We start from the raw sequence: 18,068 nt of genomic DNA on the forward strand, positions 1-18,068 counted from the left end.
CTAAGCATCAAATTACCAGTATTTAATTAGGTGCTGGAATCATAAATCTGGCTTTAAATTTATATACAGTGATGAAGTTCAATAGCATGCTGCAAGAAGTATGCAACTAAGTTTTCTGTCAAAAGAGATGTTAACCAGTCTTTACTACTTTTTTAGAGTGGGTTTTTTCATGTTCTATAAATCCACCTAACAGTGAACTAATACCACCACTACCTAATTTTATGTTGTATTGTAGTTCATTAATTTCCTAAGAAATAAAATCACAAGCAAAGCCACATTGGAAGCAGTTGTGAAATTATAAAAAAGAGTTACAGCTGTATAATGTATTTTATTTTTTTTATGAGGATGTGATAAGGGTATTGCAATTTCCTGCCATAGAACTGAAAAATCATTATGGTCCAGAGGTGTCTAAAAACCTTTTCAAACTTGGACTCTAAATAGCTCATTATTGGCATATCCTAAATGTGTTTTTGCTTTAGCAATAACATCCCCAAAAGAGCAGACTAGAACTGCAAGCTTTGGAAGTCAATGTTTTTAAGGTCTGCTAAATAATACAGTCTTTTTTTCTATATTTGGAGTGAACTTTCTTAACTTGCTCTGTTGGTAGTGATATTGCTCTCACTTCATCAAGGTAAATTCGTCAGGTTTTTATTGCTGCAAAATAAGAATTGAAGCATACTGAGTTTTGTTGATTTTACTTGATTTTTATTTTAAGTTGAAGAAGTGTTATACTAGTTTGTTACAATTCAATTTTCCAAACTCTGTATACTTAGATTTACCTAATGCATACCATATATGCAGCATTCCATTCAACACATTATTAATGTCAGAAATTCAGAAAGATGGGACTTTAATTTTGTTTTCTTGTTTCTCACTCTTTGTAAAATGTGTCTTTTTATTCAAAGACTGATTTACAGCTACAGATGGAAGCACAGCACATTTGCTTGTCCCTGGTTTATTCGGCTCACGTAGACCAGGTTCGTGAGTACTTGAAAGCAGAAAAAGAGAGTGCACTTTGCAGTCTTAAAGAGGAGCTTGTATGTAGTCATCTACAAGAGATGAACGATCTTAAAAAAATGCATCAGCTGGAGCTCCAGACCTTGAAAATTCAACAAGCAGGTAACTTGACCAGAATTATAGGAGTGAAGCTCTTGATAAGAAAAACAGTGTCTTTAAAAGAAAACAAGCACAAGAATTTGTGCTGTAGCTGTCCAATAAATTGTTTTTATAGAACATTTTGAAGTGTTTTTGTACCAAATTATTTACCCATAACAAGTAGTCTGTTACTCAGGGTACTTTAAAAGAACAAAAAAAGTAATAATAATAATATAAAAAAAAGAAGGAATAAGAAATATTACAACTTTTGCTATTTGTATTAGGTCAATTAATTGTAAAGAACTGTATGAATGAATTCACCTATAAAGTTGTATTCCTTACTGAAATAATAAGCAAATGCATCAGCAGAATATTTTGGGGCTTGTTTCATTCTCTGTTCTTTGAATTCCTGCATTGGCTCCCTGCCCACATTAAGTAAGCTTCTTTGCTACTACTTTTTGCCTCAGTGAGCTTTTATGTTACCATGCTGATTTTCTATCCCTACTTTTTCTGTTATCCCATGATTTGCCATTGTGTAATTTTTTGGCATAAGTTCTTTGCCCTCCAGTATGTTTCTGTAAAGTTTGATCTTTCTAGAGCTCACTAACACACAAAGCCATTTCTTATCATTTACTCCCCTTGACCATGCAGTTCTACCATAATAATTGAATCTGTCTGTGGGATAGAACAAGAAAGAGGGGAACAAAACACTGTGCCTTTCTAAGAGCTGAAGAGGTACCTCACTGAGGCAGGAAATAAGGCCTTTGAAAAGTTGTTGTGCACGTAATATTTAAAAATAATACAAATAATTTGTATTCATAGATGATGAAGTCAAATCTACACAAAGGCTTATAGAAAAGCTGAATGAAGCTGTAACTGAGGAATGTTCTAGGCTTGCTCAGGTAAGACTTAATAAAGAGTCTTTTTTTAAAATGGAAATTTTGAAAACAATTATGTGTACAGTGAGTCATCATATTTATCTACATCATTTTTAGCAGGTTTTCTTTGCAGCTTTTCTCTTTACATTGATCTCAAAATAGAGATGGCTAAACCTGATCTTCTAAAATAACATTGCAAGGGGTTTTGTATTTTTTTTCCTAAACTCTTTTATGTCCTTGTCCAGACAATTCTTCTGTCTTATACCCAGTCTTGATCTTCCATGTAATGTTTGTCTTATATCTACTAGTTGGAAAGTATTTTTTTCCTTTGTGTATGTCTCTGGCTGTAAGTGTTGATTTAACAGCGGTCTGGTGTCATGCACATAGTGACACACAGGACATCACTCTCATATATGCAATAAGACAGTAATTTCTTTCTTAGCTGCAGCATATCTTTCAAAGACTTAAAAGCGTCTAAGAATCCTCCAAATTTGCTGTCTATATTGTTTTCAGTAACTAAGTATTATAGTCAAATATTGCAGCTTATTTTCAGTCTGTATTCTAGTATCAGCCACCAGTAATATTATTTTGCCCTATCTTTTTTTGTCAACTGCTAGTAATCAATGGCCCTTACGGGTACTTTTTGACAAGCAATCAAGTTACTTATTAAACTTATTTCTGGATAAATTAAGCTACTTTCATCATTCATTATAAGCCATGGTTTTCCAATCTTCAATACTTCAAATGGTTGGTTTTGGTGGGGTGGGGTTTTTTTCCTTCTTTGCTGGACTTTTTTCAACACCTTTTTGGGCAAGTGGGTAGCAGAACTTTTTTACTTGAGAGCCAACATAAGAGAGATTAAGCAGGACTCCATGATAGTTCATAGAAAGTAGCAGCTGAATGAGTCTTTGGCATTAGTTTTTTTAGAGCTGGGAAGAGCACTGCCGATCTGTATGATTCCACATTGAGCTTTTGGAGTAATTATTATTTTTGTTTTGTAAGTTGAATTTCGTGTCTATTGCATCCAAAATCTTTAAATAAAGAATTGCACTGTGTGCTCTGGGCAGGCCAAGTTTCTTTTCCAGTATAATTTACCTTCAGGAATCATACAAATAAATCTTCTGTTTGGCTACTCATTGTAGGCAAATATGGCAGCTATTCTGCTGGCCACATAGCACCAACAAACACGAGGCATTCTGTTTATGCTTTGCTTGAGTTTTCTTCTGCCGTCTCCTTTTATCCTATTTGTTCAATACTTAAGAATGAGGTGAATTGTAATCTTTAAAAAGATAACAAATTTCTGCCATAGGGAATCCTGCTTCTAAGTAAGGTTGCAGTTTACGAGAATGAGACATTTACAATGTAAACTTGCTTTCAGCGTTAATAAAGGAGGCCTTTCTATGCAAGATTTTAATACTGGGCAGTTCCAAACTAAATAGCCATGCCAAAATATATGTATTTATGTTTTAGGTGAAAAGTCTTTCCATACCTGTTTCTTTTATCAGGAGCTTTAAAGATTGTCTAGGTTCTTATGACTCAACAGAACATCTATGCCTTCGTTTCCACAGAATATAACACTCAGAAAATACTACTTTCCTGCCACCATTTTTCTTGTTTTCTTTGTGAACTGTGACTCATAAATTAGTAAACAATTCTCCACTTCTTTTTCTTTGTTTCATTTGTTGTGCAGGTTTTGTGTGACAATCAGAATGAACATTCTTCAGCTGCTGTAGAAGTTGGTGATAGGGAACAGGATGTTTTCCGTAGACCTGGTGCTGTGAGAGAAAAACTGAATGTAGAATTACCAACACACAGTGGTCAAGCTCAAGGTATTGGCATTGTACTATCATGCTGCTTAAGAAAAAATACTGATTTCAAATATTTGAGACCAGCAGTTATGCCATTAGTTGTTCAGGTGCTAATTAATGTGCCTAAATAGCTGCTTTAGAGATTTCCTCACTATTCTGAACAACTTTATTTTTCATTATGAGTATTTTCTTGTGCTGTTTTCATCAGAAATGGGAATTGGTGAAAAAAGTGTTGGTTTTTTTTTTCCTCCTTCTTTTGTAGAAGCTAGCAGCTCTACCAAAAAATTCATATATATCAATACTATATAAAAATGCATCTAAAATTTGGAAGGGGCCTCTCTTGTTTCAGTAATATGTAATGTTTATCAGATAGTTCTTCAGTGGAGAACTTGTGAACAATTCACTGTGTTAAAATTTATGGTAAAATTTTGATTTCTTTTTTTTTTTTTTTTTTTTTACAAGTTCCTGGTTATCTGTGTAATTTAGCTGTGCAAGAACGTATGGATGCACTTCTACACAAGATAATGGAAGAATACAGTAGGCTGAAAGCACTTCAAACACAGCTGATGAAGGATTGTAAACAGGTAAATTTTCTATAGTATATGATCATTTGAATTTTCTCTGTTGCATGAATTCTATCTGGATGAGCGAAGAATGTGTTTGAAATTGTGTTTATGTATCCTGGTTGAGTGGCAGAGCAAGGCAATGATTTGATAAAATGGAGAAAGCTGCTATCTATGTCACAGAATCGTGGAATGGCTGAGGCACCTCCTGAAGTTCACCTAATCCAACCCCTTGCACAAAGCAGGGTCAGCTAGAGGAGGTTGCCGAGGACTGTGTCCAGCTGAATTTTTAATATCTCCAAGGATGGAGACTCTACAAGCACAGTAGGAAACCTTATCTTCTTCAGGGTAGACATTTGCAGCTCTCTCAGCCTTTCCTTGTAAGACAAATGCTCCAAGCCCTTCATCCCCTTTGTGACCCTCTTCTGGACTCATGCCAGTATATCTGTTTCTGTCTTATACTGGGAGTACAGCACTGGACCCAGCACTCTAGATGTGTCTCACCAGTGCTGAGTAGAGAGGAAGGATCACCTCCCTCAAGCTGATGGCAAACACTCTTCCTAATGCAGCCAAAGAGGCTGTTGGACTTCTGTCATAATGGCACATTGCTGGTTCCTGTTCAACGTGATGCCCACCAAGGCCCCCATGTCCTTTTCTGCAAAGCTGCTTTCCAGCTGGTCAGTCCTTTGCATGTACTGGTGCACAGGGCTGTTCCTCTCTAGGTTGCAGGACTTGGCATTTGCCTTTGTTGAACTTCATGAGGCTCCTCTCAGACCATGGCTCTGGCCTGTTGAGGTCTCTTGAAACAGCAGCACAAACATCTGGTGTATCACCCTCTCCTCCCAGTTCTGTACAGTCTGCAAACCTGCTGAGGGTGCGCTCTTGTCCCATCATCCAGGACATTGATGAAAAGGTTAAACAGTATTGGCTCCAGTATTGACCCATTAGGTACACCACTAGTTATTGGCTTCCAACTGGACTTTGTGCCACCAGTGACAACATTTTGAGCCCAGCAGTTCAGCCAGATTTCAGTTGGCCTCACCATCCCCATTCTTCATCAGTTTGTCTGTGGGCATGTAATGGGAGGTGGTGCTGAAAGGTTGGTCAGGTGTGATTTCCCCTTCATAAATCAACGCTGACTACTCCCAAATGGAATAACTTCTCGGCTTCATGTGTTTGGAAATGGTTTCCAGGGTTATTTGCTCTGTCACCTTCCAAGAGATCAAAGTAAGGTTAACTTGCCTGTAGTTCCTCAAATCTTCCTTCTTTCTCTTGTTGAAGGTAGGAGTGCTTTTATATACTCCTCAGAAACCTCCCTCAATCACCATGACCTTTGAAAGATAATTGAGAATGGCCTCGCAATAACATAGACGAGCTCCCTCAACACTCTTTGGTGTATCCCATCAGGCAGCACCAAATTGTTCATGTCCAGTTTGTTCCCTAACCTGATCCTCCTTCACCAAGGTTGTCTTCCTTGCTCCAAACGATTATGCTCATCTCAAGAGCCTGGGATGCTTAAAGACAAATTTTATCAGTAAATTTGGAGTTAGGTACTTCCATGTGTTAAATAGAGTCTTCTGACCAATTTTACCTAGACGTGGTTGCAGGTCGCATGTATTGATGGATATACATGTACAAAAAAAGATTTCTGTGTGAAAACTGCATCTTGGGCCTGAGGAGGGTATTAGCGTCTTCCTCTCCTTCTTGGAGTCAGGGGAATTATAACTTAACAGTTTATATCCAGAGAGAGGAGTTCGAGATTTACAGTGGACATTCTGCACAGGCTGATCAACTAGCTATAAAAATATACTTGGTCATTCAGTCTGTAAAATGAAACATTGTTACACTGGTTGTGCTCTCATGCATTGGCCACCAACCTTTCTTACATGTTTATATTTATAGTTAATATTTTTGCATTATTGCTAGACAAATTGTTGTCATTTGTATTTACTTGATTATTTTTTAGGTCAAAGAACCATGGCTATCTTCTTCAGAAAGGAGGAAAGAAGAGGAACCCAGCCATCTGGAAACAAGAAAGGAATGTCTGCAGACCCCTTCACAGGGTCTAATGGGTAAAAAGATGCATATGCTGGTTTTAATGTATGTAGATTCAGAGAGAGAGAGGGAGAAGACAATGACTTTAAATTTTAACTGATTCATAGCTTACTACAATTTGAAGCACATAAGAGATTTTTGCAGATTTTGCAGTATGATACTCTTAATTTTCTTAAATCTCTAAAATATTTTGGAATTATAATCTGTGCAACAGTTTTGGTTTAGTCTTTTTTCAGTTTTCCACAGTTAAAGTTCCGTTACCCATATCAAATATAGTTTTGCAAAATGGAAGATTAAGTTATAATTATTTGTTACAGAAAAATAATTGATATGATCAGAAGAAATTTTTAACTACAATAATTATTCAGTCAATCGCTGCTAATAACTTGGGAGAGAGTTAATTTATACTAATGTAATTTATCCCTCTGCCCCCTCTTCAAATAACCTACACATAGATCCTAAGATTCAAGAATACTGTTCGAAGGAGATAGGAAACCTTAAAACACAACTTGAAGAACAGCATGCTCAAGAACTGGAACACCTCCGGTCCTATTTCCTACAGCAGCTGAAAGAAAGTGAAGAGAGGTACACTACAGAGATTGTCCATCTGCAGGATAAGCTTCAGAGTGCTGGGGTATCCTCTGACCACACGAGGTATTGATTGGTTCTTCAATGCTTATAACTTTGCACTGCGTACAAAAAGAAGTGTTTCAAATAAGCATTCGTGTAAAGCTGTGTGTTTTACTTCAAAATTTGAGAAATTCTTTATAAAAGTATTACTCATGTTGTTTTGTTCCTTCAAGAGCTCTTAAGAGTGTTAGGAAGAAATGACATAAACATTGCAAACTAAGTAGTGCAGCATTTAGTATTTATTACATTTTTATAGTTAATAGAGGAAGATTTGATAATTGGAATAATGCATAAATATCATTTCAAGTATAGAATCATCGAATTGTTTAGGTTGGAAAAGCCCTTTAAGATCATCCAGTCCAACCATTAACCTAACATTACCAAGTCCACACTAAACCAATCAAGGGTAGACTAGACTAAACCATGTCCCAGAGTGCCACATCTACCCGTTTTTTGAACACTTCCAGGGATGGTGACTCCACCACCTCTCTGGGCAGCCTGTTCCAATGCTTGACCACCCTTTCCGTGAAGAAATTTCTCCTAATATCCAACCTAAACCTCCCCTGGCGCAGCTTGAGCCCATTTCCTCTTGTCCTATCGCTAGCTACTTGGGAGAAGAGACCAACACCCACCTCACTGCAACCTCCTTTCAGGTAGTTGTAGAGAGCGATAAGGTCTCCCCTCAGTCTCCTCTTCTCCAGGCTAAACAACCCCAAGTTCCCTCAGCCGCTCCTCATAAGGCCTGTGCTCCAGACCCTTCACCAACTTTGTTGCCCTTCTCTGAACACGCTCCAGCACCTCAATGTCTTTCTTGTATTGAGGGCCCCAAAACTGGACACAGTATTCCAGGTGCGGCCTCACCAGCGCCGGGTACAGAGGAATCAGTACACATGTATTAGCCTGAGCTCAGTTTTAAGGGACTGTATGGCTTCTTAATCAATTACTTTTTAGGCCTTTTAAAACAAAAAAAATAGAAGCTATGAACATTTTCAAAATGTGTTTTGTGAAACTGTATACTGCTGTATGTCTGCTGGCCAGGACAAATTATAAATATTCATATGCAATTTCTAAATTATTTTTAAATGGGTAGTTAGTATTCTGATTTAGTCCATGATAACTATTCACCTAAAATACTCAAAACTCATTTTACTTATGTTTAATGAGCATTTAGAGCGATTATCAGTATTTATAAGCTAACAGGGTAGAGAAAAAATTTCCCATGAAAGTTTATGTTCTCTTAGCTTTCACACCTGAAGTTCAGGTTTTAAATATTAAAGTGAAACTGAAATTTTACAGGAAAAGTTCCTAGATCAGTGCATAAATTGGTTTGTAATAACCTAGTATGGAGTTCTGTCTCATTACGCCTCAGGCCTGAAGACGAGTGTCTTTTAATGCTGTAGTCAGTAACCTGTTGAGTGTTCTGTTACATACTCAGTCTCCATACCTGGTTTGTTGCTACATCTTTAAATTAGGATCTGAGTATAGCTGTAGCCAAGCCTAGGAATTTTTTGGGGACATTTTCATCTGGTTGTATAGCCTGTTGCGACATCAGAAAAGGAAAAAAAAAAAAAAGGAAGTAAGTTTCTACTGTTCATTAATTAAATTAAACATGAATATTAAAAATAATGGGTTACTTTTTGTAGTTAAAAATGTGACAGTTTTGTAAAGTTACCATTCTGGACTCCATTTCAGGATTATCTAAACCAGCTCTCGGATTTGAGCAAAAGAAGCTTCATGGTCTCGGTAAAACCCTAGGGTAGTTAAGATTATAAGTCTCGCAGGCAATAAACTTACCTTCTAACTTAATCTGTTTTGTACCTTGTCTTTTAGCAAGGGATTTGTGTCTTTGTGGTAGCAGTTCACAAATACTAGAGGAGAGATTTTTTGTTTTAGCTAGTTGATACTGTATCTTATCCTTTTGGCAGTGTATCTTTCTTTAAGTCTTTCTCAATATGTAGTAAAAAGGGGAGCTAGAGTTTTGGTGGTATGTGGTGGTGTTTTGGTGTTTACTGATTTATAGCACTCTGAATATACAGAGCAGTTCTGTTGGAGAAGACAGTCTATATTTCAGCATGTTGTTACCTAAATATAAAATGAATCATATTGGATTTCTTACTGGTTTCATGTGTATACCTCATCTATATCACACAAGAAAGCGGTGCATCTCCTGATAAGCATCAATTTAAGAGAATCAAAATAAATATATATAAGCATTTTCTAGGTGTTTTTGTGGCTTCATGCACATAGCCATTCTGGTTTCTCTCATATCCTTATGATTCAAACAGGCATTTTTGTCTTCATCTTAACTGTGTATAGTTATTGAGCACAAAATATTCTCAGATAGCTTTGAAAGTAAATTGTGAGGTCCTTGGCAAAACTTGTGTTAAGGTGTGTTACGTTGAGAGGAGGAGCTAGTATTTGGAAGGCAGATGAATTATAAAGTCAAGTATATGAAATTAACGGCATGGGAAAAGGTATGTTCTGAAGAAAATATTTGCAGTTATTGGTCTTCAAATATATATAATGTATATTCATATAATGCATATTTGAATAGAGGAAGAATAAGGTATATTGAAATACTGATTTTTTTTTTTATTTTATTTCCCCCCTCTGCTTCTTTTACCTTTTCAGTATATCCACAGATTCACAAATAAAACTAAAAGAAGTCTTCAGGGAAGTGAAGCACACTGAAAATCTTCATCAGCAAAGAACAGATGAAGCACTGGAGGTATCGTATAACTCAGTTGACAGCTAATATACATATGGTCAATATAATTTAGATGCTTCGGGTTCTAAGATTAAATAGAAATATGGACTAGTATTTGGTAGTAGTAAAGTAATTATCATGTTAGTACTGTGCTATACTATTAGAGGGGTCCATGTAAGAGAAAAAAGATTTAAATTTTGCTGAAAAGCATTTCTGGAAATTATAAGCAATAAAGCTTGCTTTATTGGTCCTGTGTTTTAATTGGGCTTTCCTTTGTTTTTTTTTTTTTAATTCCTTTGAAACAAGATGTTTGGTTTAGTCAACTTCTTCCTCAAGTGGGAAAAAATTAGTGTTCAAATTCTGGGGTTTCTTCAGGAGTCTTTAAAATATTGTGACTTTTCTTTAAACACTGGTTATGGAAGAAAAGTGACGTAAGTGAAATCCTAGTACTTTTTAAGTGTAGACTGCATGGTTTTTGGAAGATATTTTGAAAAAGTAATCCCAAAGATCTTAGAAACCAAATGCAAATGGAGAAGACTCCATACATTCCTCCCCTAGTACTGCTGGAAACCTGGCTCAATAATTCTGCATTTTGAAAAACAGTGATGCTATTTTGTACCGTGATCCTGTGCTTTCTTACCTATTTTCTCTGCATTTGAGGATTCAAATAGTGCTGGAAGAACAGTTGTTGCGAACTCAACTTTTAAAATTAATTTTGAAGTGGAAACAAGGCAAAGTCCTTTACCCAGTTCTTTTACATTGTGGTACAAAATTGTGTGATTTGCATGAAATGAAGATAACCTAATTGAGGAAAAAAAATCTCTGTCAGATTGAAACTTTTAAAATTAATGAAAATAAAGCACAAATACATGATCTGAGATTTCATGGTTTTCTTACAGCTTGCTAGTGAAATTGAAATGCAGAATGATCTGGATGTTTTTCAATTGCTAGAAAAACAGTACCAAGAAAGATTAGAAGAAGAAATAGCAAAGGTATTGTTTTTATTTTGTTACTTTAAAATATGTTTAAAAAATACTGTCACTTTCATGTGACATTTCTGACAATTCAGACAGTTGCAATAGCATATGATAACTTTTGATTGATATACAAGGAAATGTTTGATTCTGAAAGGGGAAAGTCTTAAACAAAAAGGTTTATTTGTATTAGAAGGACATACTTAGCGATACAAAAGTTACCAGTCTTTTGTAATGGAAACTGCAGCTATTTAATGCCAGTAGAAGTTTCTTTCTGGTCAAGTAAATTTCCTGTGCTGAGTATGAAGCACATAGCACTGCTGTCTTTATACAGCCCAAAATTCCATGTCAGTGAAATGTTTACAAAGGATGCTTGTTTACATAGAGGAAGCTTAGCACAGCTGCACTTAAGTCAATATGCCAGGACTTTTTAAAGTCACCTTATAGAGTCTTTTTAAAAAAGAACTAGATAATTCTGTGCTAAATATTATATTTTATTGAAAATTGCATCATAGTTTATTAAACTACCTTAAATACAGCATGTGTTTTAAGATGTGACTGTTGATGAGTTTGACAAGATATCTGTTTTCTTTCACCTTTCCGTTTTCTTCTGTAAAAAAAATAAAATATAATCATAGTTCAGAACTTTTAGTACTTTTATTTATCTTATTTATGGTCAGCAATGAGATTTCTTCAGCAATAGGAGATTCTGTGAAGCATAAACTAATAGAGATTTTCTTATTTATTCAGGTAATAGTGTCAATGAGTGTAGCATTTGCCAAACAGACTGAATTGTCAAGAATTGCTAGGCAGAAGGAAGAAGAAGCACAAACACAGATTGTACATCAACAAGGAATGCATTTTGAAATTAAAAAGCAATGTAGTGAAGAAGTTGTTGACGACCCTCTTAGAAAAGCTACAGAAAAAGGCAGTAACCATGAAGAAGAATTGAAATCACTTTGCAAGGAACTCACTGAAGAGTCTGGTGAGATCAGCTTACTTGGAGAACAGCTTCATCCTAATAGCAAGCCTGATTGCATATTAGGACAGACCACACATGAATCATTGATCTCTGAAGAACTTTTTTCCCATGTCAAAGGGCTTATGGCGGAAGAAACACCGGTAAGTGTAAAAAAAATCAGCAGTTTGTAACACCATATCTGAATAATCTTTCCAATGTATATACAGTTCACTTGAAAAAGAAAACTGCAAAGAAAGAAATGAAAATGAAAATTCCATTTAAATATTTCCCTTTCCCTTTCAAAGGGGTGACAACTTTAGACCTAAATATGTACCCTTATTTCCTATGTTCTACCTGACTACCATAGCGTTATGCTGTGCCATGAGGAAAGGAATATGACACTGGTTACATGAAAATAGATTATTCCGATTCATGGACACAACTGTATTTCAGGCAATAAACTATATAAAGAATTTTTGTAAGCTAGGTTATATTCTAGTGTTTTTACAAGGAACAGGTTAAAAATGGTATTTAAAGAGTTTGAGTTCCTTGTGATAAAGGATATCAGCTGAACACAAAAATTATAAAAGTAATATGTAAAATATGTATTTAGTATTTCACAAACATGGGGTGGGGGGTAGAGTGTGGAATAAATATGGTAAAAAGCAGTCATAAATTTCGACTCCGATTTCATTGTAAGTGTAATTTTTTTAAATTAAATTTGGCAGTAGTTGAAGCAAAAATTACACTTTCAAATTTGTGTAAGAGCTAAATATTCTGATCTTGTATTATCTTCATAGTGAATAAACTGTAATATTCCTGTTTTGTATGATACTGCTCTCTCAAACTTCTCTTGTACACACACGCGCTCAGAGACATGTATGTCTGCCACTGCATTTTCTGTTGAGATCCCTGCTAGCTAAAAAGCATAAGTGTTAACACTGGTCACAGTTATTTTTAAAAACATGTCTTTTAAATGGATAATAATTCCAAGCCTGGAACTTCCAAGAAGCAGGCAACAAGATTATGCTTCTGTGATAGCTACTTTAATTTGTGAAAGTATTTTCTAAAGTTTATTTAAATATTTACTAGAAACTGTCATTGAACATGAAGTGCTAAAATAGTTCCAATATTTCAGCGCTACAGTGAGATGACGGCATCAGACACAGAAACATCAAGTCAGCTGTTGTTATATGAGGAACGTTTGGAAGACATGCGACAGGAGCTAGTACGGCAATATCAGGAACATCAGCAGGCAACAGAATTATTGAGACAAGGGCACATGCAGCAAATGGAGCGTCAAAAAGAAAATCAAGAGCAACTCTTAGCAGAGCTTGAGAGTCTTAAAGTGCAATTAGCTGAGGTAATATGGGATTTGATGCAATGGGTTAACATGGGTTAACAAAGGGGCATCACCAGGCAGATTTATATTTATTTATACTTGTATCTCTCTCTATATTGAGAGACACGCACATATTTACTATATGCACGCACGCACACCCACATCTATTTGTGTGTGTATATATGCAAACGTGTATGCATATATCGATAAAAGGCATATTTCTTTAATCAGAGCTCAGTCAGTGATGGATCAATTTAGACTTCTGTAAACCTGGAGAAAGCCTGCAGTGCTGCACAGAAGCCAGAAGAGAGAGTGAGTGAGTGCAGATGCATTGTAAACCATACAATCTTCCAGATACATGGCCCTGTGCAGGATGCAGGCTAGCATCTATTTACATCAATGAAGCCACTAGCGATGGCTAGAAATACTATAGAATTCTTCATTTTTCCTCATCCCCACTTGAGGTCTGAACTTGAATAGTATCGGTGGCTTCCTACAAGTGTGTGTTAGATATTTTTTTAAATTTTTTTTTTTTTCTTTTTAAATCATGGGAGAAGAAGTCCTTACTGACTGTTGGAATGAAACAAAATCTGTGGGGTTTGGTGGGAAACACCACTGTTTCTTTGCCTTTTTAAACTTAACTTGCTGTCACTCTGCATCTATTCAAAGCCCATAGTAGGTATGCTAATGAAGCTCATTAATTTATCTTAATAATTAAGTCTTCAAAAATAATGTCTTTTATAGACTTGTCTTCAAGGATTCCTTCCCTTGAAGGACAAAGCAAACAGAATCCAGAAGAATTTGTCTTGCTCTGATTTAATTTCAACAATATAACATTATGGAAATGCACATAGAAATAGTTATCAGTGAATTCTAAAATTCTTTGATTTCACTGTGGGGTGGAGCTTTAGGTTCCTTCAGACCTTATCCAAGTCTGGTTTTTGTTCTGTTTAAGTTTGGGCTCAAGGAGCTGGGGAATCCAGAGAGCCAGTCGCTTGTATCTAGGTGTCTTTTCCAGCAATGTCAGGTGTCTTTTTCTTTAAGCTGCTTTGTAGGTGTCTTTCTATCATTTATCCTGATAATCTTTCCTTTCAATATATACATCCTTTCTCCTTTTACCTCTTTGTCAGTTTGCAACTGCATCTTTTGTGGGGGTTTGCAAATTCCTGAAACTGATGAAAAACATTAAGTAGAACTTACGCTGCTGGGTTTTCTCCAATGTTTAACACCAAGGATGGTTTATCCATAAGAACCACATGGGAATGTATTATTGTGTTTAAGCCATGAACACTTCTGGCTCTTCTAAAAAGTAGTGTGTGTAGGCTTTTTATAAAGAGAACTTAGTTTCATCTTTTTTTCTTGTGTAAAACATGTTCTATAGCATGTAATATTAGAAATTAACCTTCCAGTTTGCATTGTGACCATTGTGCTTCCTAAAGAGCATACATATTGTGTGAAAACCTTAAAGAAGGTGTAAGATACCAAAATATTTATTAGCTGTATTCCATTCTAGAAAGCTTTCAGTATCTTTCTAGCCATTTAAAGAAGTGGACTGAAATTTCATTGTGCAAAATACATAAAAAATTAGAAGTGACAGGACTCACTAATACTCAGAAACTTAAAAAATTGTGTGTGCCTCTATAACACTTCTTTCTTAGCGTGTCTCAATGGAGAATGACAGCCTGGTTGCAGAGAGGGAGAGAATGCTTTTAGAAGAACTGGAATCATTAAAACAACATTCTGTACCCGGAAAAGAGAGGCTGTTTTGTGAGCTACAAAACAACAGCACACAGACAGAGGTAAGTATGGACTTTGACTTTCTTGGCAGCTGTGGCATGTAAAACCAGTAAGATTCCTTTTCGCTCCTACTCTTTTTATGTAATATATTTTCCTAAAATATGTTGGTTATTGCTTGAACAGAGCAGGTTTAAGAATCAGGAGGTGGTACTGGTAGACATAGTTTTTTACTTCAGGTAAGCAGAAGCTAGTTTAACAGCTTGAAGGTGGGGATTATTACTATAGCTATTTGCTCAGGTAAACTCACATTTTCATATTGCTATAGTAACACCCAACAGAAAGTACAAGGACTGTTTAATCAGCATAACAAAGTTCTTTCTAATAGGCCCTGCCTTGGATTTCCTGTTTTCTTTTTATATCTGTTTTAGTTAATTTGTCCACGTAGGAAGAGTATTTCTTGATTTGTAATTTGGTGCAGAAGTTTTATTAACAAAACACATCTAATTAAATTCCACGTTCAACTGAGTATAAGAAGAATATGTTGATTCTGGCATGATAGGATTTCTGTCCTTTTTGTCTTCTCTTCCTCTGCAAAAACTTACTCAGAATGAAAATGAAAACCAAAACGGTGTGAGAGAGCAGATCTTTGAGGATGAAGATGGAGGAAGAAAGCCTGATGAAACATCTCCAGCTCTTCTTTCTAAAGAAAGGTGCTTAGAACTGTTAAGAAAACATTTTTTAAAAAACGTTGAGAATCATGTTCTTGTTGTTAAATTAATAACATTTATAAGCTTTATTCTGACTGATAATAATGGCATTTTTTATTCTAGATAACTGTATTTCTAAGTTTACATACTTTAGATTAAACAACGTCTTATTTTTTATAAAGCCTAACAGTGTAATGGCATAGAGGATGAGACAAATCTTAACCTATTTTACTACAGCTTCCATATTACACACATAGAATCATTTACATAATTTATACACGTGTATTTGTATACCTGTTGTATGTACATATATGAAATACGTTTATTTTTTATATAAATTATATGAATATAATTGTTGTATTTGATAATACCTTGTGACTATTCTGTAACTTTTTTGATCTGTGTAGACGAACAATCTTTTTAATTGTCACTTTGAGAAAAGAGTGAGTTTATAATGAATCCCAGGCAAATGTAGACCTCTGTGTTAAAAGAATAACTAGATAAAATACCAAGATAAAAGTACAAATATTGATGAATAGTTTGACTTTTTACATATTTTGTAAAAAGAACAGACTGCTAACACAAATGTGCTTTTAATGTTTATGTATACGATGTGGGTTTTAGTCTTTAAAAAGAAATCTTAGTTTTCCTGTTTCAGCTGCAAATCTTTCCTGCTTGCAAGGGTGTATAAGGGATAAAAACCACTTTGAAAGCGGGGTGGGGAAAATCAAAGCACTGATTAGTTTCTGTCCTGCAGGCATGTTTTTCAGAAGGCTAATGAGAAACTCATGAAGATTCTTTTAGAAGTTGTGAAGACAACTGTGGCCATGGAGGAGACAATTGGTTGCCATGTTCTCGGGTTACTGGATCGGTCTGGGAAAGTCCAGCCTTCCAAATCAGCTGGATGGGACACAGAGACAGAGGAGTCAGTAAAACCCTGTATCCGTGTAGGATATGAAAAAGGTACTGCTTGTATGGTTTTCTATTTCATAACAAGTAGCACTTGCATACTTTTATTATATATTTAAATAACCTTAGTTTTGAAATTTTAATTAAAAATAAACTTTTTTTGTCATTTGAATACATATGACATCTCTGCTTAAGAGACAACATATCAGGAGTTGTCTGGGTCACGCCCCAAACCCATTATGACTCATATCTGGGGTCCTGTTGTAAAGTGTGCTACAGAATGGGAAAGTGATTGAGAAATACAAAAATAAATATATTCCTGTTGAAGGAGGCGAAGAGAAAGAGAATGAAACATAGCTCCATGGCATCTTGCACCAACTTTACACCTCCCTCTGTACATATGGGGAATGGGAACTGGTGTCAAAGGCCATATGTCTACTAGTGTACTTAATGTACGTAGGGACGTTGATGGTCACTCTGGCCAGCTGGCATGGGACAACCTGTATATATGCTTGTTGGCTTCCTTAGCCTCCTAGAGAGGGTGGTTGCATGCAAACAGCCTTTTGGAAACAGTTGCAGGAACTTTCTAACTGCCAAGCCTTGCCCATCAGCTGTTTGGAGGAGTGCTAGTTGGCACAAGCCTAAAGGAGCATTTTAATGTTGTAGTTAATTGCTTACCAGTGTCTTAAGAACCTTCTCAGGCTCTGTTTAATTTCCTGTGATTGTACTAGGATAGTGTCCATTCATTTCTCTTTTGGGCAAGAATAGGTGCTCTATCATATTGCCATTTAGGTACCAATGGTACAGAAGCTAGTGTAAGGATGTGTACATTGATCCTGGGTCTTATGGGGAGGCAATGTGCAACAGATCAGTTCAGCCTAAAACACATCATACATCTTGTTTTGTCTGGGAGTTTAACTACCGTGAATGAGAAAAAGAACTGGAAGTCAAATAGTACATTTCATTATTCAAAAAGAATCTACTACAGAGTAATAATACAAATGGTAAATGAAGAAGAACTTTCGTTCAAGATGTAGGTTATTAAATATTATTGATTCCCTCTGGCTTTAAAGATAGGTCACATTAAGCCTTGGGGCAAGTTAAGAAAGGATGTATGACTTGTAGCACAGTGACTTCTCTCAAAAGGTTATCTGCAGTGAAATGTGTACAGCTGCAGTCTAAGGATTCTTGAATTTTTCAAGTTAAAAACACTTTTATGCCTGTATAGTACTGCTGTCTCATTAAAAAAACCTCATAATTTTTGTTTTCTGCACACTTCGCTGTATTTAATTGTGAGGAAAATTTTTTTTGAAAACTCAGACTTTTGAGGCTTTGCCTTTTTTCCCCCAAATTTTAGATTGGATAACTAAGCTTCTGGCCTTAATTTTTGATACTTGCCCAGGAGACCTTAAAGATTGAGAACATCTGCTACTATCATTGAAGGAATCACTTCTTTCAAAATGAAGTATTCTTGCACTTTACTTTGGGGTGGGAAATGAATAGAGTTTGCTTATGTTAAAGCAGTTCAGAGTAAGTATCTTCAACCGTTGGCGACTATTTTCCATGCAATGTCCTAGCCATATGGTAAAAGGAGCAATGACCAGGCTGAAGTTTACTGCCACCTCCTTTTGTATTCTGAGATAATCTTAAATTTCATGTAAACTGCATTTTTAATATGTTTTCTATATTAATACCAGCAATT

At 35.8% G+C, this 18,068-nt stretch overlaps 1 protein-coding gene across 4 annotated transcripts in view; it reads left to right on the forward strand.

The window, feature by feature from the left end:
* AKAP9 (A-kinase anchoring protein 9) overlaps nt 1–18,068 on the forward strand; it is a 117,713-nt gene that overhangs the window by 47,269 nt on the left and 52,376 nt on the right. For 3 of the 4 annotated variants that reach the window (XM_075705715.1, XM_075705719.1, XM_075705717.1), the window contains 13 exons: nt 906–1,119; nt 1,918–1,997; nt 3,664–3,802; nt 4,244–4,365; nt 6,311–6,416; nt 6,855–7,053; nt 9,661–9,757; nt 10,636–10,728; nt 11,461–11,832; nt 12,810–13,034; nt 14,672–14,812; nt 15,357–15,460; nt 16,215–16,420. In XM_075705715.1, the coding sequence (XP_075561830.1) occupies nt 906–1,119; nt 1,918–1,997; nt 3,664–3,802; nt 4,244–4,365; nt 6,311–6,416; nt 6,855–7,053; nt 9,661–9,757; nt 10,636–10,728; nt 11,461–11,832; nt 12,810–13,034; nt 14,672–14,812; nt 15,357–15,460; nt 16,215–16,420 (2,098 nt within the window). The remainder of the gene's footprint in view (nt 1–905; nt 1,120–1,917; nt 1,998–3,663; nt 3,803–4,243; nt 4,366–6,310; nt 6,417–6,854; nt 7,054–9,660; nt 9,758–10,635; nt 10,729–11,460; nt 11,833–12,809; nt 13,035–14,671; nt 14,813–15,356; nt 15,461–16,214; nt 16,421–18,068) is intronic. The other variant, XM_075705718.1, reaches the window with a different exon arrangement.

This window comes from Pelecanus crispus, chromosome 2 (assembly GCF_030463565.1).
Source record: "Pelecanus crispus isolate bPelCri1 chromosome 2, bPelCri1.pri, whole genome shotgun sequence".
Classification (NCBI taxonomy): Eukaryota; Metazoa; Chordata; class Aves; order Pelecaniformes; family Pelecanidae; genus Pelecanus; species Pelecanus crispus.